The sequence below is a fragment of the Prionailurus bengalensis genome, chromosome B1 (assembly GCF_016509475.1).
Source record: "Prionailurus bengalensis isolate Pbe53 chromosome B1, Fcat_Pben_1.1_paternal_pri, whole genome shotgun sequence".
Classification (NCBI taxonomy): domain Eukaryota; kingdom Metazoa; phylum Chordata; class Mammalia; order Carnivora; family Felidae; genus Prionailurus; species Prionailurus bengalensis.
This window is the reverse complement of record NC_057344.1, coordinates 59,694,927-59,717,711: the sequence shown is the minus strand read 5'-3', so window position 1 is coordinate 59,717,711 and position 22,785 is coordinate 59,694,927. Positions and strand designations below refer to the sequence as shown.

Sequence of the window (22,785 nt, the reverse complement as noted above, 5' to 3'; positions counted from 1 at the left end):
AGAACTGTTAGAGAGTAGGCAAGTCAGTTCAGGATGGAATTTCTACCCAACATGTTGCTGGTGTGTGGTCTTCTGACCTCCTGGCTTCTCCTCCTTACCACCCCCATGGGAAAGGAGTCAGGCAGCAGATGTGACCGTGCCACAACTGCCACAGCTGTGGGCTTGGGTGGAGGGAGCTGGGAGCAGGAGACCGGCCACACCCACAGCACAGCTGACGGGAGCCACACAGGAAGCTGGGAAGTGGCTTTGCTCCCAGCACCCTCAGGGCCCTCATCTCAGTCCCTAGCCCCCAGCGAATTCTGCTGCTTTAACCAAGCCCCGGGGTAAGTCCCTCCGTTAACTCTCTCTCAATCTTGGCCTCTACCCTTTGAAGAGGAGACAAAGGAATGAGAAGTGCACCAGTTTACATCAGGTTGCCAAAAGCCCAGCCCTTCTAACAGAATTCCCATCTCACCTGGGATTTCAGCAAACAGTAATGTGACTGCCCTGGGTCTGTCAGAGGGAGCAAAAGATTCAAAGAGCTCCGAGGCCACAGTAACCAGAGCACTTCCTGATACCAAGAATTCCAACTACCTCTCAGTGTGAGTTGATCCATCCAGTATTCTAACTTAAAGAGGGTGAGGCTAAATTAAGTCTCCTTTTCTACCTAAGGACCAGGGGCAGGCATAGGAGGGGGAACTTGTGAAGAGAATCTGAGGAAATCCTAAAAGTGGGCATGCAGGCCTCAGATTGAAATTGCTGAGAGAATTTTTAGATTTAGGGTACTTGGTATTACATGCCATTCCAAGTCTCAGCATGTTGCCTGGTTGATTTTAGTTTCGAGAGTAAAACTCCTTTCCTCTCCTGGCGTCTTCAATACTGAGCAAGTATGTGCAAATATGCCACATGTAGGTTTTGTGAGTTATCACCTAGAAATTGGAACAAACTCTACCATTCATTAGAAGGACAAAGAGGTATTTAAACCATGACAAACAGCAGACCATTATCATTTGTTGCTATAGGAATACCATAATAGAAATGTTTAACAGTGTTTTATTTCATCTCTACTTTATAACATCTTTTATTGTATATTAAAGTATTTTGCCATTTTGTAATTTGATTTAAAAGAAGCATGATAATAAGGCACTGGAAAACATTTACAGAGTCAAAGCTGAATTTTTCAGGATACATTAATCATGAAGGCATAACATATAGTCAAAGGAAAACTTAAGTTGATTCCCCAATTCCTTGATGCCATTTAGTTACCTTAAACTTTTTTTTCACATTTTAAAAGCATTCAGTTTGAAAGGGAGACAGCTCCTTCTATTTTTTTCTGGTACACTGGACTGTACATGACGTGGAATGACCAAGGGAAAGAGGAAAAGGCTGGCCTGGAAAAATGAGTTCAGTAATGAAACACAGACGGCAGGGCTTTCCTGAGCAGTGGAAAATAATTACACAAAGCAGCCGGGAGAAAGGGTGAGAACCAAGGAAAGAGAGAAATACTAAAGGTTAGCAGAATATTTTATAGAATATTTTTCCACCTGGGTTAATCTTTGGGGAATAAGAAACACGTTAGATATTATTGACTGCATCCAAATTCTACTTGGGATGGAACCCACAGCTCCAAGCACATACTGGACTGTGTATCACACGCCATGTATGCGGCTCTGGCAATTCATGAGAGACCAAAGCAGTCACATAGTTTAGTGAAACAATGAGTGATTGTGCGGTGCTACACCAAACATAATGCCAAAATGAGGATCGCACACTCGGTTTAAGATGCAAGTAAATCTAAACACGAATGTTTTACTTTTTGTTGTGTTGCTAAGTTACGCTGTGTTGCACTTGGAGTCTGGAAGGGCTGTTTTGCAATTTGATGTTTCCTCAAGTTGCATTATGTATACAAGTGGCAAGCTTATATAAAGACCTGTGTGCCACAGTTAAATTTCATAAGCTAGGAAATATAAATGTTATTTCCATATTATACAAATAATTGGCTTTGCGTGAGGCATGAATAATCTTTACAAGCTGAATGTTTAATACATAATCACTTTAAGAATTCAAGCTTATTGTTCTATAGCTTTAAACTCCGTGGATTTGTTTGGAATAGAAAAGTAACACACAGCTGAATTAAATTTAAGAAGTTGGTTTGCTTGTGTTTTGTTTTAGCATTATAAGGTTTCCTGGCTCATTTCAAACTTTAAACATTCACTTCCATTACTCCTTCATGTGTTAATAATAAAGTAGATAGAAATGAGAAAGTTAAAAGCAAATGCAGCAGCATTAATGTCCATCAGAGCCCAGCAGTCACAAGGATTACTGGGGTTCATTTGCACATTAATATGATTAAAATTTTGTATGACCTTCATAAATAAGATGGTCAGACTTAAAAATCTGAACTTTCAATTGCATACACCAGAGGCATCCTTTCAACAGTGTTACAGTGAATTCTGGGATCTTTTTTCTAACTAAAAATATCAAAATTATACAGCTTATGAGTTTGGGTGCTTTCTAATTTTTTTAAATGCTTATTTATTTTTGAGAGAGAGAGAGTGACAGAGCATGAGCAGAGAGGGGCAGAGAGAGAAGGAGACACAGAATCTGAAGCAAGCTCCAGGCTCTAGGCTCTGAGCTGTCGGCACAGATCCCAATGCGGGGCTCGAACTCATGAGCTGTGAGATCATGACCTGAGCCGAAGTCGGATGCTGAATCAACTGAGCCACCCAGGCGCCCCTGGATGCTTTCTAAATGCTCCTGGTCATTTACTGATTAGTAATATGTATTTAGCCAATAATACTGTATTATCAAACTAACAATTCTGCTTCCTGAAGGTCATGACTTCCCCTTTTATGTTCAGAAGTGAAAGATGGTATAGGAGTTAAAAACGTGACAAATGGTGACATATTCCTTTTTCTTAAATTTGGGTAGTTAGGAAGATACTCTGTGGCACTATTTGTGTATATAGTTCTAAGCAGTAGTGTAGAAATCTTGAAAACACTGTAGAAATGTGTAATCTTGACAAAGCAGTATACCAACCTGTTGTTATTTTTTGGAGATGGAAGAAGAGGCAGGGTTTATCCTAAGTGGAGTCTAGTGGTTAGAGTTGAGTAGGACAACTTTTATCTCCATACCTCAAATGCAGCCATTACATAAATACAGTGACTATACCAGTGTGCTTGGCACCTTTCAAACAATAGCATAAGTTTTTCCTTTGGAGTAAATTATATCCTAATACCGAAAGAGAGAAAGAAAGAGAAAGAGAGAGAGAGAAGGAAAGAAGAAAGAAAACCTGTTGCATATGAAAAAATAATTTTTTTTGAAAAGAAAATGTTTTTAAAACAATTCTAAGGGATGCTTCATGTCCAACTGGTTGTTATTATAATTATATCCATATTCAGTGCTATAATAATTTAACATTTTGAGTGTTTACTGTGTGCAAAACATAATACTAAGTACTTTACGCCTACTAACTCATTTAATCTTCATAAGAACCCCTGCAGGATTGATTAACTATATGGTCCTACTTTATCGATGAGGAAACTCAGGAGGTTAAATTACCTGCCTAAAGTCACTCAATTATAAGGGACAGAACTGGTTTATAAACCTAGACTGACTCCAGAGCTAGGGAGTGTCATACAAAGGTGTCTGAGGCTCATCCCAGCATTAAGAGCACTGAGGGGCAGGGAAGACACTCATTAAAAGAGTTATTTTAAGGAATTAAAAAGGGGGGGGGGGTAAAAGCATACTCAGGCAAAGTATAACCACTTGGAAAAATTTACTGCAGTCAACCAAGCTGTTGGGACCCCTGAAAATCATCCTGGTGCATGTTTGTGCATGTATAATGTCTCAGACTCACAGTAAAAATACCAGCAATGATTAATAATGGTAACTTGGTAACTTATGACATCAAGTACCATTTGATATTTGGAAGATGAAGATCATCTTGGGTTACATCATTTAATCTTTACAACATCCATGTGAGACAAATATAGTGCGCTGGTTTTTACAGAAGAAACAAAGGCTTGAACAAATTTGGTGATTTGGCCAAAATCTTCGGAAAGTCAAAACTCAAATCCAGGTTAGAGAAAATTTTTTTCTCTGCTTCCCCAAATTCAAGGTTAAAGATTGAATTTAACTTACATCTTTCTCTAACCACAGAAATGATAACTTAATGTTAACTTCCCTTGTGGGTCCTCTGGGTTTTACACAATGAGGAAAAATGTATACAAATTATATAAATCTATTTTAAGATATTCATATTAAAATTATTTGCTTAAGTAGCAAAGCAAATACTAAGGAAGTCATATCCCATATCAGTACAATTTTGAAGCTATTTGTATAAAACAAAATATAAAATTCCTTGCCTTTGGCTTCCAAAAGAACCATGGATCTTACATGTTCACTTGTTAAATCAGTTACTACAATGCATCGATTGCATAATTTTAACGGGGGTCTTCTAAACAAGTCACGTCTAGATTTTCTGTAGCAGGCATAAGACTTACAGGGGTTAGAGAAAATTAATTTTTCAGATTTCAGGCTGGCTTAGGGGGGCCTCCCAAGGGTTTGGCAAGAGATTAGCATGAGAGAACTGACCTGAACTTCAGATGCAACAAATCTAAATTAGAAATAATCCCTCTCGGAGTGCCTCGGTGGCTCAGTGAGTTAAGGGTGTGACTTCAGCTCAGGTCATGATCTCACCATTCGTGGATTCAAGCCCTGCGCCAGGTTCTATGCTGACAGCTCAGAGTCTGCTTTGGATTCTATGTCTCCCCCTCTCAGCCCCTCACTTGTGCTCCATCTCTCTCTAACAAATAAACAAACATTAAAAAAAAAATTTTCTAGGGACGCCTGGGTGGCGCAGTCGGTTAAGCGTCCGACTTCAGCCAGGTCACGATCTCGCGGTCCGTGAGTTCGAGCCCCGCGTCAGGCTCTGGGCTGATGGCTCAGAGCCTGGAGCCTGTTTCCGATTCTGTGTCACCCTCTTTCTCTGCCTCTCCCCCGTTCATGCTCTGTCTCTCTCTGTCCCAAAAATAAATAAACATTGAAAAAAAAATTTTTTTTTAATTTTTCTTAAAGAATCCCCCTCATAATGTTCTACTTCATGTCTCCTTGGAAATTTTCAAGAAAGGCCATGTTTAAATATGACCTCAGTAGCAAGTACTGTGAATGCCAGGGGAAGTTACATATCTAGTGGGATAACACTTCTTCAGTTTCCTTTCTTTATGATCACCTCTTTCTATCTGATAGCCCCCGGTTCTTCTCCTGTCTGTATTACAGCACTAAGTGTCTTTGCCTTTTCGGAGCGGTCAAGGCCCCAGAGAAGTCCAGTCTGCGGGGAGACCCTGACAACCCTGCTGACTAGATTCCTGCCCTTCGCTGAGTCCTGCTGTGAGGTTTCTGTGTGTCCCCTCCAGCACTGTGCCCCCCTCACGTAGTTCATCATCGGCTGGAACTCAGAAAGCAGCTCCTCAAAGCATACAGCACACCTTTGCTCCTGTTACCTGCCAGTACTGGCAACTTGGAATGAAAAGGAGATTCACTTGTCAATTCTGACTCTAAGTGTACATGAGGACAGCTCATCCACTATGAGCTAGAAATCACTGAGTCTGATCATTAATAATCTGCTTATCATTTTTCCTCTCTTGCCGTTCCCTTCCGGCCATTATCAGAATTTAGAAGTACAACTGCTCACATTCTCCTAGGATATGAGAGAAGAAAATCACTGATTTTGCCACTCTGCTAGTAATCGGGGAAAAATTAAAAGAAGGGGCTAAACCAAAAAGCCAGAGTAACAGTGGGGATTTATTCATATCATCTGAGTCCTCTAAGTATTACTTTTGTCTATCCTAGGAGAACATTTATCAGTTTTTCAATTTGACAAGCAACTTTAAGAGAGAAAATTTGAGAGAGAAAATATGGCTTTTCATTACATAGGCCCATATCATATGACCCGCCCCCCCACATATTTTAGATATTTAACTGCTTCTGATTTTTAAGTCATGATTTTGCTCATTTCATGCGAATATGATGACCTATGTATGGGTCATTATACTCTCCTTGACACCCCCATGTGTATTCTCACATAATGTTCATTTTATCATGCTGGCATCTCTTTAATGTATGGTTTTTGGAAGAGACACTACTCACATTTAAAAAATATATTACTAAAAAGATATGTTAGAAAACTAAAATCATCTCGTTTGATTTCAGAATTAGCTACAACCAATAGATATTTGACCATGAAAATGGAATTATCACAAGAGAGTAATGTCCCCCTGCCATAGTTCACAATCCAACATTGTGTCTTAGGGAGACCATAGCAGATTACAATGAATTCATGAAGGATTGTCATTTAAAGACCATTCCAGATAAAACAGTAAAGCTTTTTTAAGAGTCCTAAGTCAGACCTAGTCACTGAGTTCCTTAAATACAGAGTGCACTGAGGAGCTTAACTCAGGGAAAGTACATTTCTGAGAGGGATTGGTGTCGTTACTAATATGGTCTATTTATTGGTTAAGAAATAATGTCTTATGGAGAATAGGACAGTAAACACGGTGGTGCTTGAAGGTTAGTTGTTTTGCTTGCAAATCATTTCTTTTCCTGATGTCTCTGACAGGGCCGCATCAGTTGTACAGGACGGCTAATGGTACAGGCTGTAAACCAAAGAGGTCGCAGTCCCCGCTCTCCCTCAGGCCATCCTCATGTCAGAAGGTATTTCACACGTTGCTTCTCATAGGTGTTACTACGGTTTCACTTCAGTTATTACTATAAATTCAACACTACTAGAACCGTGATATGACCCCAAAAGTGAACACAGTTGCAAGACAGAAGAAAGTGAATACAATCTTAAAATGATACATTGTACGGCTCCCTGATTATTCTTGTCTGCAATTCAGAAACGGGAAAGGAACAAACGGTTGCCAATGTCGCTAAGCCCAGTTAGATATACTATCACTAATTTGTTAATTGGGCCCAATTTATGTATGAAGATATCAAGACTCAACACCTTTAAATGGCAGCACATTAATGTGAAAATACCAGTAAACGATACACAGATATTCAAAACCAAACTTCTCCAACCAACAGCTGTCTAGACTGCCCATTACAAATTATTGCCACTAGATTTCTTAAAATCAGCTAGTTTCCTAATGTTCACATTTCAGTCACTTCTAAAGAGTTTATTTTAGATGACAGTTTTGTAGGCAAGGTGTGTCCTATTTTAAATGCTCAACAAATACTTGCTAACAATAGAGTGTGCTTTCTAGTCCCAGTTAACCCTGAGTTTGTGCAAGGATGTTGATGGAGTAACAGTAGGCAGAGACAAGGAAAGGATATTGCACTTAAAAAAAGAATATGGTAAGTCAACCAGCCTGTCATCTTGGGTTCCTATTTAGGTATTTTACACAGTATGCTCAAATAGCCCAGACAGTAAACTACAGGCCACAGATCCAAACACTTTTGGTGAAGAGAATGCATACTAAGTTAGGCTCACAAAAGGTAAGCACCAAACAAGTGGTGTTTCTGCATCTCCTCGTGATTGGATGCACAGAGTCCTTTGTTCAACAATTTGGAAGACAATTCTGGCTCTGAAACACACGGGGGTTTAATTCTAACTTGTTTGTGACAGTGTCTGTTCACAGGAACCTGTGCCTGTATGTGTGAACGTAAACACAACATAGTACCACATCCATGCTCTTGCATTTTTTTTTCTTCTGCTTCACTTGTGTCTTCAATACATTTAAGACTGTCCATGTTCCTAGGAAAGCATTTTGTTCATAAATTAGACCTGTAGTTAGAGAAGAGGAAACTACCTAAAACTGGGAATTACTGACCTATTAATTATATCGCTCTTTCATTTGTTCTGCTTTTTCTGGTTAAATGTTTTTAAACTTCTCTTCTAGTGATTAGTGACAATCTTGTTCCTTTCTTACATCTTCCCTGCAATTACTTTAAATTTTATTGCTCTTAAAGGTGCCTCTAGCAACATACTTAAAAGTGAGAGAGGTACACAAAATCTGGAAGATTTGCACAATTTTATTTTAAAGCTAAAAAATATATAATTTGTTTTCCTGGTTAATATGAAAAGGAATTTTGATTGGAAAGATCTGAAATTCTTACAAAATAATAAGAAATGTTAATTTCCTATAAATTTAAAATCATAGTGGGAAGTTGTAATTACTACTGAAAAAGATTTGGCAAAAAATGAGCAGCAGTTGTTGCTACTTCTCATATAGCTTTCGAAAGTATTTAGGAAAAAAATAGGTTAATATAGAGTACTTCATTTTTTCCCATTTCCCCTTTTATTATTCATATTAGCTCTAAGAATTAGGATAGCAGAGTTATTTAACACCAGAAAGTAGCAGACTATTAAATTTCTAATAAACTTGGAAATGAACAAGGTTTTGCTTTTTTGACTTTATGTGTAAACTGTAGGAGTAAGAATCAGGTAAGGAAATTATATTATTGCTCCACATATTATTAAAAAAATAAATGACTGAGAGTCTGAAGATAACTTCTGTCTTCCCCTCCCCCTCCCTCTTTGTTTTCTTCCTTTCCTTTCCTTTCATCTTTCTATCTGTTTATTATCTGTCTTGTGCTAAGGCCTCGTTCTAGATCAAGGGACAGTGGAGATGAAAACGAACCAATTCAGGAGCGATTCTTCAGACCTCACTTCTTACAGGCTCCTGGAGACCTAACTGTTCAAGAAGGAAAACTCTGCAGAATGGATTGTAAAGTAAGAGCTGGTTATTGCCTGCAAATCTCTGGCTTCCCTTCTCCCCTCACTGACATTACTCTTGAATTCCTTTTAGGGAAATTATGTAAGGTATACATACATCTTTAAAATGTTTTCCAGCATACATAGGGGAAAAAAATGAAATATAATAGATGTTTATATATTGTTTTGTCATTCTTTTAAATTTTTACTAAATGTTTTCTTTCTTTAGAACTCTATATAGCATACTGTACAAAGTCACTGGGAGGTTTTTTCCCTTTAAGTTTCCAATTTTGTTGAAGTAGTAAATGTGTTAAATCTGTTACATGTCCTAATAATTTATCTTCATTCTTTTTTCATATAAATTTTGTAGTCATGTATCTACTCTTTTATTCCTCCCATTTCCAAGGTTAGAGTGACATCCTTCTCTCACCCTTTTTACAGCAAGGCTTCTTAACCCAGGGTCCTTGGGGAGGCAGCCTTCATTAGGTGTGTGAGTTTTGAAATTGCATACAAAATTATGTATATGATATAGCTTTCACCAGTTTCTCAAAGGAGCTCAAGGCCAGAAATGTTTAATTACCACTGCTCTGAAATTTTTTATGATTGTTTTGGTTTTTTGCCCCATTATTTATTATGTTTTAGCTCTTAAATATGGAAAAGGTTTTTAAAAATTATTTGGGGTCCCTCTGCTGGTTCTGTCTGGGATTGCAGAACACAAATGTAAAGTACTTGAGTATTAAATCTAGGTTTATAGAAATGTGTTTTAAAAAGTACTCTTCAGAAGTATTTTATTTTCCAACATAATTCTCTCTACAGTATAAGTACAAAAGTTGAGTTTCAGCATCTGTGTATTTATATGTATATTTTTGGTCTATAATTAATTCATATAGACTACCTGTAAGATGACATTTAACAGAGTAAATTTTATTTTAGTTATTAGATGATACCAAGGGATTATTACTTCATGTGTAAAAAGGTCTAAAAAAATCTACATTTTTTTAAGAAAAAAATTATCAGTATATGTAAGCTTTAAGAAGAAAAAAATCAAAGTAATCCTTATATCACTAAAGCAACACATAGATTTACCCCCAAAAAAGCACCACTCCCCTGCTTTTAACCCATTAGGTGCATTCCTAGACACTACCATTGACCTGGTACTAAGTGCTAAGGGAAAATGACTAATCCAATCCCTCTAGTAACAAATTTGCTCATCTCCCGCCTCCCATCCCCATATCACCTCAGAGCATGTATCTGTTCAAAATTATGACCTGCTTATAATGACCTTAAATTTCTGAAATCAGGCCTTCTTTACACAACCAGAAAAGCTGGAATTAGAATAGGGGTAGAAGAAGTGGGCATTTTCCCTTTGCCTTTAATGTGATTAGGTCTGTACTGGCAGAGATGCATGTGGATCAGTGGTTTGAGAGTGCACAGTCACTTTGAAGGACTCTCCTACTAAACATACCATGACCTCGGTCAGGATCTAACCTAGCAAGGTGGCAGTGAGCAGTGCCACCTTATTTCTAACCTTGGGAAAGGCCTGGAGCCTGACCAGGAGTGTCCACTCTCCTCCTCCTCCTCCTTCTCCTCCTCTCCCCTCCCCTCCTCCTCCTCCCCTCCCCCCCCCCCCCCACAACCTTGGGAAAGGCCTGGAGCCTGACCAGGAGTGTCCACTCTCCTCCTCCTCCTCCTCCTCCTCCTCTCCCCCCCCCCCAACCTTGGGAAAGGCCTGGAGCCTGACCAGGAGTGTCTACTCTCCTCCTCCTCCTCCCTCTAGTGACCTCCAAACAGGTAAAGCAGTGTATGTGGAGAGCTGAGGGAGAGCAGGTGCCCAGATGGAGAACAGAGAGCCTGCCCTCTCCAAAGCCAAGCTAACTACTGCTGTTTGTTTCCAAACTGTCTTCATCCTTTTAGCCAGTAATTTCAGTTTCCTTACTTTTTTCCCTTAAATTCTCGAGAACTTTGCTATATGTGCAGAGATGGGTATCTTATAGATACTCTTTTAAATGACAGTATCACGCGGCAAGAATGGAACTTGGCAGAGCTGGTTTTTCAAAAGAATTATTTTACAGTCCAAATGACATCTTTTTGTATGCAATTTCCCACTAGTAAATCTGGGGTGGGGGTGGGAAAAAAAAAAAAGCCTTCCTTAATGGTGCTTTTCTTCCCTTGGACAATCAAGGGCAAAACTATAAAGAGCTGACAGATGGCAACCATCCCTACCCCTTCACAGCACAATGTGTTATTAGCAATTAAATGTGCTTTTATCTGGTCTCTGGTCAACACAACTGTCATGCTCTCAGGATTTTATGTTTCCATTGTGATGCTAATTTGTTGAGATGGCTTTCTGGGTAATTTCATATTGCTCTTGTTACTTAATTTCAAAGATGATAAAATAATAATAGCTCTGTGTGCTGATGGATGCATTAACTGATGTCTCCATAGCTATGGCAGCCCTTTGATAATAAGCTTTATAGTGTATAAATGCCAGCTGAGTGTGTTATTGTGGTTGGACACCTTTTTCCAAAGAGCTCAGCACCCTGATCCCAGTAATCTTCATAACCCTGGTGAGGTAAGACAACAAATTTTTTTAAGTCCCCTGTTTTCCTTTTCTCTAGGAAATATAAGAGATCTAAGATATCTTATAAGAGATCTAAGAGATACAAGAGATGTTTAGAAGGGAGTCCATGATTGCTCAGTAAGCCATTGAAAGGTTTAAGCAAAGGAGTAACGTGAGCCGACACTAAAACCCATCCTTATAGTACCAAAGGAGGAATCATGGTGGTTTCCCAGCTATTAACGATTTCATTGTTTCAGTATTAGAGAAATTTATATGCTCCTTTCTGGTTTAGGTCAGTGGGTTACCAACCCCAGATCTCAGCTGGCAACTAGATGGAAAACCTATACGCCCCGACAGCGCTCACAAGATGCTCGTGCGTGAGAACGGGGTGCACTCTCTGATCATAGAGCCAGTCACATCACGAGATGCTGGCATCTACACATGTATAGCCACTAATCGAGCAGGACAAAACTCATTCAGCCTGGAGCTTGTGGTTGCTGGTAAGCAAGTCTGTGAATTTTTTCCTCTCAGAATGAGTATCGGCTGTAAAAATGTAAATTGATCCTGCATTATTAACCAGTATGGAGAACACATAAAACTGCTGAAAAAAATAGAGTGTATCATCAAAGTAGCCAATTAGGACACAAGACTTACCAAATCAGAAACATTAATTGTTTTCAGTGTAGCCATTATTATTTATCTTTCCCTTCTCCCATTAGCCTGGCCAAGAGAGAGGAGGAATTTAGCAGCTGTTCTGGTCATTCTGTTTCTCATGTGTGAGTTGGCCTCCAGTGTTCCATAGAGAAGGAGCAATGGCACCCTGGATTCCAGAACCAAACTTACATATAGGATTTGGCTGATGCATACAGTGCTACCCAGTTTTTAAAGTAAGAGGCATTGGCTTCAAAATTCAAAACTTCTAAACATTATCATTTACCCCCAGTGTCACAGTCATATTCAAATTTGCTTTTTAATGAATTATATACTATTAAATTTTGTAGAAGTACATAACGTTATATAAAGTTTTACCCTTAGATAAGGAAGGTTTATAGTATCCTTAAGAGTTGAGCATCTATTATCTGTTCTCTTTTAAAAAAGACACAGTGTTTATTTCTCATATCCCTATTTGCAAGGTGCTTCCTAACCACTGTATCACCTGGCCCTCATAAAAGCCCTAAGAGATAATCAGAGCAAATTTTCTTGCTCATTTTACAGGTGTGGAAATGAGGGAGTGTAAGCGACTCTCCCAGGGTCCTATTTAATTAACTGAGGGCCAGATTCCCATAGTCTGTTGACTCCTAGTGCTCTTCCCCACATGATGAGTCTTTATTTCTCTTTCAAGAAATAAAATAGCAATGAGAATAAAGCCCAGGAGGTTGTGGCTAAAATCCTGGATAATTATGCTAATTAAGGCACCAGGACATTTTTCACACACAAAAGTCATAAATACCTGGGCTGTTGTAGTATATCTTAACCGTGCTTTTAAATTTTACATCAAGTATTTGATATTCCTACACAACTAGGATCAATTTCATCCATTCCTCTAACCATCCCTCCTCCAACCAAAACCGTTCAGCATTCTCCTGTTTAATGTTCCCTTGGGTCATATCTGTCCTCAGGATGAGAGTTGAAGGTCTGAAAGACACAGGCATCCTGGTGTGCCTGGTCAGCACTTGCATTAGGTGCGGTGCACAGCGATTACAGGTGTCTTGTCTTTGGCGTCAGATCTCAGTTCTAATCCCCACTCTCGTCCGCTGGCTATGTCCTTTGGCACATATAAAACATCTCTGCAACCCAATTCCCCCATGTGTAAAATAGGGACCATAATGCCTCACAGAACTTTTATAAGGATTATGTCATTTTAAATGTTTATTTTCGAGAGGAGAGAGAGACAGCGTGAAATGGAGAGGAGCAGACAGATAGGGAGACACAGAATCAGAAGCAGGCCCCAGGCTCTGAGCTGTCAGCACAGAGCCCAACGTAGGGCACGAACCCACAAGCCGCAAGATCATGACCTGAGCTGAAGTTGGATGCTCAACCACCTGAACCACCCAGGCGCCCCAAGGATTATGTCATTTTATAAGGATTAAATCATGCAAAGCTCTGTATCATCAGTTCCCTGTGTAGCAATGCTCCCAAATGGTGGATGTTCTTCCTACTGGAGAGTGGCTTTGATGTTAAGGTTTATTTTATGCCTTGTATGCTCTTTTCAAACTGGGATCCAGAAAAAGAATATTGAGTGAGGTCTGGTCCCATTTTCCCTCAAACAGCGTAGGGCAGGAAACCATATGAAATACGGTTAATGAAATAAAAGTATAATCCTCTACATCATTCAAGGTCTTAGAGAGTCTTAGGTATTTGAAATTTTCAGGTAGAATTTTTATTCTCTTCACCTGTTTGTCCCCTAGCTGTTTTGCCTTGATATATTTGTCATCCCAAAGGAGAGGGTGGTTTATAAAAACATGCATCCTCAAGTTCATTATTGGGAGCTCAGAAGAAAATAATTAAACTTTATTCTTTTTCTGAAATTGTTTACACCTCAGATCTAAGAAAACAATTTCCCATTGGATAGTAATACTCAGAGTGTTATTAACAAATAGTTCTAACTTTTTCAGTCTAAGTCATAAAGTTGTCTCTTATGGCTTCCTTCCTTCAAGGTAATAATAAAGTTGTCTTTTTATAGCTTTCTTCAGAGAATACAAACCGGAGTTTATAATTTGGAAGATGTATATTCCTAGTTTATACATAACAATTTAAAGCTGCCAAATTTAGATAAAGATGTATCCCCCACTTTTTCCCCCTTTAAATCCTATGGTATGTCTCATTTAAGCCAAGACTTAACAAATCTTCATAGCAGACATTTCAGATTGCAGGAAGGGAATCTGAGTGGATCAAATTCCTAGAAAGACTTGTTCTCCTCAGAGTCACTAGGTGGCGGTGGTTGGTAAAGGCTGCGAGTGCTTGGTGACATAATTAGTAGTGAAGCCATCCCAGATGCTAGCAATGACTTAGGAGTGTCATGCAGCCTGTCAGACAGGCATTCTGTGGACCAGATGGCCAGTGGACTGTGTGGGCCTGTCAGACTTGAATTAATTGAGGAAATAAATGAGTGGAATGAAGCATAGGAACCTTTCTTGGTAAAAGAATAATTTGGAGAGAGGACTAGCATCCTAACCACCTGAAGTGAAAAATGGTACCATAAAATAAAAGGTCTGTTTAAGCGATATTTCTAAAAGCTGCTGGATTCTTTATAGTGCCACTTTTGTATATCACTGATACATCATGCATCTCATGTTTCCTTAGCTAAAGAGGCACACAAACCCCCTGTGTTTCTCGAGAAGCTGCAAAACACAGGAGTTGCGGATGGGTACCCCGTGCGACTGGAATGCCGTGTTTCGGGCATGCCACCGCCTCAGATATTTTGGAAGAAAGAAAATGAATCACTCACTCACAGCACTGACCGAGTAAGGTGAGAATACACGATGACTTAACTTAATCCACACCTGCTCAATAGGCCCTAAGGATATATAAAGATGCACTTTATATAGCACATAAATCTGTGTAAGAGTCATGCTATTAATGATATCAAAGACAAAAATCACTCTTCACCCTAATGTATGATTAAGCTTTTGGAAGGAAGCTCTAATGGCATGTGATGAGGCACATTCTAACTTAATTTCATCGTGATTTTTGAGTGTTATGTCTAAAAGAAAAGATGAATTCATTCGCTTCAGTGGCGATACAGAAACTATTCAGTGGGCTTTGTAAAGGCAATCCTCGACTAGAAATTAAGTGCGCACATTTATTCAACCTCTTGATGTCTGCTCCTCTCTCCCATTAACTTTAATGGGGCTAGCAGCCTTTCCAGAATAAGTATGACCCTATTATCCGCTACTTGCACAATTCTGTTTCTAATGATCTAATTAAAAATGATGCTTCGTGTCCAAAGCCACTCTTTAAAAATTTAGAACGCTAATGACTTTATCCATTTCTCCAGCATGCACCAGGATAATCATGGCTACATCTGCCTGCTCATTCAGGGAGCCACAAAAGAAGATGCTGGGTGGTATACAGTGTCAGCCAAGAATGAAGCAGGGATTGTGTCCTGTACTGCCAGGCTGGACGTTTACAGTGAGTGCCGCTTCATCTCATCTCATTGCATTTATTCGTTAAATCATGAAAAATTAGACATCGGGACAGCAAATCACATGACTTTTATATAAGCTTATAAACAACTCTAGCATTTTATTTGCCAAAAATTTCATACTGCTCTTTCTCTTTCTATTTATAGTTTCTCAACATTAATAGTGAACTACACCAGGAGAACAAATACCCAAGTATCATTCAGGAACTTTGCATTAGTAGCCAAATATGCATGTTTATTTCTCTGACTTTGGCTAGTCAGTTGTTGGCTTCCTTACTCAAGCATCCTTAGGAATTAACAGTAGGCAAAGACATAACCATGTTGTTCACATTTTCTTGTTACTGTGTTCTGCAAATGACTGCCTCTTAACATTTCTTCCTGTATTATAATCCTATCACAGTGTCTTCATGCACTCTAAATGTGTGTACCATTGATCCTGGAATGCATACTTCTTGTGGCTTAGCGCCTTCCTCCTTAATATACATTAAGCAGCTTAGCAATAGGTTTGTGTTTGTGTATGAATATTTGTGTACATGCATCCTGAATTTAAAGAAAATTATTTCTGTTGAATTCATGGACTAGTACAATAGCATTATGCGATCTATTGACGTAAAGAAAACTACTAGAAAAAATTAAGAACTGATTTTCAAACTTTACCTCTTCTTGAATAGGAAGTAACTTTGTGAGGTTCTTCAAGGTTGAGTGACCTCAACCTTCCCTACTGCCCAGTTTTTTTCAATTGATTAGTGTTAAAAACATCCATCCAGAATACACCTATTGTAATTATTATAGCATTTATACATTTTGAGCTTTGAAGATTTTTTTTAAGAGGGAAAGAGTTGAGAATTAGGAATCTGAGTGACTATTTCGAAAGATTTCCTGTGCTGCAGTAAGTATTTAAAACAAACTACACCAAACTACTGCGTAGCTATTATAGTCCCACTACCCTGCAGTAAATCTGCAGCATATGAGGAAAATGCAAAACTGTGCTTAAATTTTAGGATTTCTACCATGACAAAGAGCGTGTGTCTGGTACATATATAAAGACATACTGTATTTACTTGAAACATTTAAGTGCTTTCCAATTACATCTTGTTTATTTTAAAAATCTTATTTTTCCTTTTTCCTTTTTTATTGTAGCCCAGTGGCATCAGCAGCCACAGAGCACCAAGCCAAAAAAAGTACGGCCCTCAGCCAGTCGCTATGCAGCGCTTTCGGACCAGGGACTGGACATTAAAGCAGCCTTCCAACCTGAAGCCAGCCCGTCTCACCTGACACTGAACACTGGCTTGGTGGAAAGTGAGGACCTGTAATCCAACATTCTTGTTAAAGCTGAGACACTGAAACAACCATTGCCTTGACCAACATACTCCTTTGTCACATTACGTAAAGGGCAAAAACATACCTTTGACTGTAAGAAATAAACACCAAAATAATATTTTTCTTACTTGATATACCAAATTTAGAGTTTAAGTAGGTGATGCTAATAGAAATGTACACATTGCACAGAAAATTCACATTCATCATCCAATTTAAAACTTTTGGAATTTCTGTGATGAAAGCGATCTGAAATGCCAAAATGCTAATGGAAATCCACTGTTCAAAGGTAACCAGAATTTGTATTTTCAGACGTGCCTTTAAACACTAGCTATAGGTGCTACATAGCATGACAGTGTGGAATGCTTAACACGAGGCAGTTGTACAAGTTAATACTATAATGACTCGAAATGGGCAGCGTATTCAGACAGCTACAGTGAACCAAGTGCAATATGTGGGGATGAAAAGGAAGAGGAAATGACAAATCCAAGTAAATGCCTTGTCTTTGCAAATTGTTTTATATTAAATCATAAGGAAGGAATTACTTGCCTTAAATCTTATTAATATCAAGAGTTTTCTAACAAGGTTGATACCTTAGTTCTTAACTTTCTTTTTCTTTATGTGTAGTATTTTCTTTTCATGCTACCTTGGTAGGAAGCTTACTTACAGACCATATTAAAAGGCTAATTTAAATATAAATAATATAAAGTATTCTGAATAAAGCAGAACTATATTACAGTCCATTCCACGAAAGACACCCCACTCACCCAAATGGCCAAGGCATATAGTATTCAGAGGAAAGACGGGCCTGGAAGGAGTAGGAAGAATGAAGGAAAATGCTACCGGCACACTTACGTTGTATTCATGGAGATAAAAGTAGATGGGCGGGAGACATGATAGAGGCCAGGCTTTTTTTTGGTTTTCCTCAAAATTAAAGTATAGGTGGAAAAACACTGCCACTCAAAAGTCAGGGGATCTAGGGGCAGCTGGGAGATTGGAGCACATGTGCTATGGAAGTTTCAGTGTGTCTGAAGTCTGTGTAGTAGCTGAAGAGGTTAGATGTGTTGAGCAAGTGGAAAATGGGCCGAGACTGCAAGATTGGCATCAAAGAGAAACTGCCTGTGGGAGCTAGTCTACTCGAGGGAAATGGATTCTTGGGAGAGACAAAAACAGGTTTGTGCCATAATCTATTTTTTTTCCCAATGACACCAATATGGTGAGTGAAAAACATTGGTTCACTTCCACGCTGCCATGAAACTTTGCCTTAAGGTGCTGGGTTCTGGGTAGTTTGTAAAGGCATCTCTGCAAAGACAGACTGCTTTTTGAATGCATATTGATCCTTGCAACAGCTAGATTGAGAGGATTCTGACCAGACTTGATGGCTTTAAGTCGGAACCAATAAACTTTAGAAAGGAGAAAAAACAATTTGGCCGGATATTATGGTATTATAAGACATGAGGTTTTAATGGTACTTTGCTATGAAAAGAAAACACTGTATTCCTTATGCAAAACACATATATCTTTCATTATTTATAAAAACGTTGAACTGTCTTAGCTCAGTTAATTCAATACGTAGTATTTTTTAAAATAATTTTATATCTGTGTACCACCCCATATATTTCATATTACTGCTTCACATGTACAGCTTTCTACTTCTTTTTAAGAACACCAACCAACCAAGTTTTAAATGATTCATAGGCTTAATCACTGGGTGGCAGATGTTCTTTGCAGAGTGGTGCAAGTTTCTTTGACCACACTTAATATGCATTGCTAATATGGAATTTAAGATACCATACAAAGTCTTTCATGGACCTATCTATATTGTAGAATTATGACTTACGTCATTATCTTACTTGCCAAATTTCTCTGAATGTGACTGTTTGCTAATTTGCTGGGTTTGGGGTTAAGTAGCATTATTTGCCACCTTTTATGTTGTATTTATAAAAAAAGTACTATCATACTACTTTGGATTGTTGTGCTGGTATAATGTGGATTTAACATCAATAAATATTTAACAAATAATAGTTGCAATTTTGTGAAGCAAAATATTCCATTGGTGTAGTTTTATATTGGGGCTGTAATTAGTACAAACTTAGAAGCTTAAAATAACGTTTATTAGCTCACAGTTCTATAGGTCAGAAGAGCTGGGTTCTGTGCTCAGAGTTCTAGAAGGCTAACTTATATCAACACATCCACGGGACTACATTCTCATCTAGAGCTCTCCCAAGCTCGTTTCTTTGCAGTTGCAGGACAGAGGTCTCAATGTAATCTGTCAGCTAGGAGCCACTCCCCACTCCTACAGGCCACCTGCATTCCTTGCCATGTGGTCTCCTCCATTTTCAAAACCAGCAAACAGACTCTCCCTCAGGACAGATCCATCCCATGCCTTGATCTTGTAAGGAGCCCAGCCCCTTCTAAGGGGTCACCTGATTAAATCAAAACCAAGTGAATACCTCTCTTTCCTGATAATCACCTGGTTTTTTTTTTTATCTAATTACATATGCAAAATCTTTTCAAAGCAACACCTCAATCTGTGTTTGGATAACTGAGAGAAGGTGTGTATACACCAGGAGGTGGGGACATTGAGAGCCATCTTAGAATTCTGCCTACCACACCAGTTTATATAAAAATTTCCTCTAAAATCGAAAAACTAGCCGAATCACTGCTACACATTAGGCAAACAAGAGACAACCCACAGCAAAACAAATAGAAGAGGATGAAACAATCTTGCCATAAACCCCACCCCTGGTGCGGCAGCCTACAATCAGGAGGGAGCTCAAAATCGCGCTTCAAGGATCAAAGGATCTGAACCCACAGGAGCACCCTAACTTTTAAGACCAGCACCTGAGAGACAACCCCCAAAACATCTAGTTTCACAAGCCAACGGGACTTAACATCCACAAGACCCATAAGGCTATAGCAATCTGCCAAACACTTGTTAAAAGGCTCCCATGGGGTTGCCCACACTAGAGACCAGTGCAGAGGCCACCCGCTGAAAAGTGCCCAGTCTTTCTGTGAAAGAAGCCTATTTGCTCATCTTAAAACTTCAGCATGAGGGGTGGACACCTGATTTAACAAACATCTAGGAGCCCACTGAAATAATCTCCAAAGACTGAGGCTGGTAAGTACCATCTGTCTGCTCACCCCCTGCCTCACTCTAGGTCGCCAGTATTCCCAGGAAGAGTTTATACAAATGCCTGGCACCCTGATTTTTGCTGCTGCCACCCAGGAAACACCCCTTGATTGCCTGGCTGTGGTGGCTAGTGGAAGCAGATCCCATGGGACTGTAACAGAGAAACCGTTCTCAACCACCTACTGCCTGAGGGCTGAGCAGAGACAGAATGAAACAGTCTCTCTGCTAGAGATGACTATTGCTTATCGTCATAGCTGCAGCCAGAGGGGCAGGTTTCTGACACACACACCTAAGAGCCAACTATAATCCTCTCCAGAGACGACCTCCAAGGCAAGGCCAATCACTTCCCACTCTCCCGCTGCTTCACTCTAGATTGCTGGTATTGCCCCCAAAGGAGCTTGGGCACATGTCTGATGCCCCGGTTTTTGCAGCTGCTGCCCAGAGGACACCCCTCAGCAGCCTGGCTCTGGTGGCCAATAGGATTTACATTCAGGAGCCCTATAAGGCTGTAATGAAGGAAATTCGTAACCAGCTATCCCTCCCACAAGACACAGCATAGAGACAGCAGACTGAAAAGCACTGCCAGTCTCTCTGTGAAAGAGAGGACAATTAGCTTGTCATCATAGCTGTGCCCTGAGGGGAGGCTTGTAATTAAATACACATCTAGGCCAGCAGGCACTATCTTCACACTCCCCCTCCACCCGGCCCCAGTTCACCCGTATTTCCAAGAAAGGAGCTCGTATACACATCTGGTACCCCTGCTTTTCTGGCTTTTCCAGAGGGCACATCGCTTGACAGCCTAGCCCAGCCCTGGTGACCAGCAGGGCTTCAACAGAATGGTAGCACACAAAGAAATAGCTCTTAACTGGCTATAGCCCCAGGATTCAGTGCAGAGGCAGCACATATGCCCTTTTCCCAGTCTTCCACTGAAAGAGGTATATTTGCATACTTCAAATGTTGCTGAGAATCTGGCTTCCAAACAGCCTGAATCTAGGTGCTGACTGAGGTTCTTCTACAGTTGGCACAATGACAAGTCTTGGCACCAGCCCCAACTACTAGGAGCCACTAAGGATGAAGTAGGCCACTTAGACAATATCAAAGGTTCGAGCTAGGGCAGGGTTGGACAATAAAATTCATCTCCTACACCAGGCCACTCCTTCAAGACTGGGATAGGTGGCTACTTTATCCAAAGCATAAAAACCAATACAGAGTGTCAAGGAAAATGAACACAGACAACATTCCAAAGAAAGAACCAGATAAAACAAGAAAAAGTCCTTAGCATAATGGAAATAAGTGACTTACCTATTAAGAGTTCAAAATAACATTCATAATTATGCTCACCAAGCATAGAGGAAGAATGAATGAACAAAGTGTGAACTTCAAAAAGAGGCAGAGAATATAAGTCAGTACCAAACAGAAGTCTCAAGGCTGAAGAATACAATAAATGAACTGAAAAATACAAGAGGGGTTCAACAGCAGACTAGATGAAAAAAATTAGAAAGCATCATGGCAAAAAAAGACCAGATGAAGAAAAAAGGATCAGTGAACTTGAGGATAGGGCACAGGAACTCATTCAATCACAGCAGCAAAAAGAAAAAAATGAGAGAGTTAAGATAGCTTACGGGACTCATGAGACAACATCACACTGATCAACATTTGCAGCATAGGGTCCCAGAGGAAAAAAGAGAGAGAGAGAGAGGGAAAAAAATTTATTTCAAGAACTAAGGGCTAAAAGCTTCCCTAACCAGGGGAGGGAAACTGACATCCAGACCCAGGAAGCCCACAGAATTCCAAAAAAGATGAACTCAAAGAGACCCACACCAAAACACATTATAACTAATGTGTCAAAAGTTAAAGGTATAGAGAAAATCTTAAAATCAGCAAGAGAAAAAAAAACAAACTTGTTACATACCAGTGAAACCGCATAAGACTACCAGATTTTCAGCAAAAACTTTGCAGGCCAGAAGGAAATGGCATAATATATTCAAAATGATGAAAGAAAACAACAACAACAACAACAACAACATCTAACCAAGACTACACTACCCAGCAAAGTTACAGTTCAGACCTAAAGGAGAGATAAGTTTTCCAGACAAAAGTTAAAGTTCATCACCACTAAACCAAACTTACAAAAAAGGTTAAAAGGTTAAAGGGACTTACTTAAGGTGAAAAGAAAGGGCACTAATTAGTTGCAGAAAAACATATGAAAGTATAAATCATACTGGCAGAGGCAAATTTAATACAGCAAAGGTAGTGGATTAATCACCTATAAAGCTAGAATAAAGGTTTAAAAAGCAAAAGGAATAACTATAATAACAATAATTGTTTAAGGAACACACAAGATAAAAAGCCATAAATTGTGACATCAAAAACATAAAATGGGTGGAGGAGAGTAAAAAAATAAGCTGTAGAATGTATGCAAACTTAAGTCATTATCAACTAAAAATAGACTTAACAACAGAAATTGTTTTATAGAAGTTGCTTTATAGAAGTTGTTTTATATAGTACCCACAAAGCTGAAACCAATAATAGACACACAAAAGATAAAGGAATCTAAACATACCACTACAGAAAACCATCAAATCACGAAAGAGCAAGGAAAGAAAGGGAAAAAGAATTACTAAACAACCAGAACAAATTAACGAAATGACAATAAGTATATACCTATCAATAAATACTTTAAATGAAAAGAGACTAAATTATCTAATAAAAAGACAAGAGTCGCTGGAAAGATGAAAACCAAGACCCATCTGTATGCTTCCTTTAAAAAATTCACTTCAGATTTAAGAACATACACAGACTGAAAGTGAAGGGATAGAAAGAGACATTCCATGAAAATGGAAACCAAAGGAAAGGTGGTAAAGTCTGTTGTTTCTGATAAAAGTCAAGATGGTAACAAAACACAAAGAAGGTCATTATAAGTAATAAAGGGG

General features: G+C 39.2%; 1 protein-coding gene across 6 annotated transcripts in view; it reads left to right on the top strand.

The window, feature by feature from the left end:
* Positions 1 to 18,741, top strand: part of PALLD (palladin, cytoskeletal associated protein) — a 409,470-nt gene extending 390,729 nt beyond the window's left edge. For 5 of the 6 annotated variants that reach the window (XM_043565870.1, XM_043565862.1, XM_043565886.1 and 2 more), the window contains 6 exons: positions 6,599 to 6,693; positions 8,584 to 8,716; positions 11,551 to 11,758; positions 14,562 to 14,727; positions 15,256 to 15,389; positions 16,543 to 18,741. In XM_043565870.1, coding sequence (XP_043421805.1) covers positions 6,599 to 6,693; positions 8,584 to 8,716; positions 11,551 to 11,758; positions 14,562 to 14,727; positions 15,256 to 15,389; positions 16,543 to 16,715 — 909 coding nt within the window. In that variant the 3' untranslated portion in view covers positions 16,716 to 18,741. Of the gene's footprint in view, positions 1 to 6,598; positions 6,694 to 8,583; positions 8,717 to 11,550; positions 11,759 to 14,561; positions 14,728 to 15,255; positions 15,390 to 15,549; positions 15,596 to 16,542 lie in introns of all 6 variants that reach the window. The other variant, XM_043565879.1, reaches the window with a different exon arrangement.
* Positions 18,742 to 22,785: the final 4,044 nt, after the last annotated feature.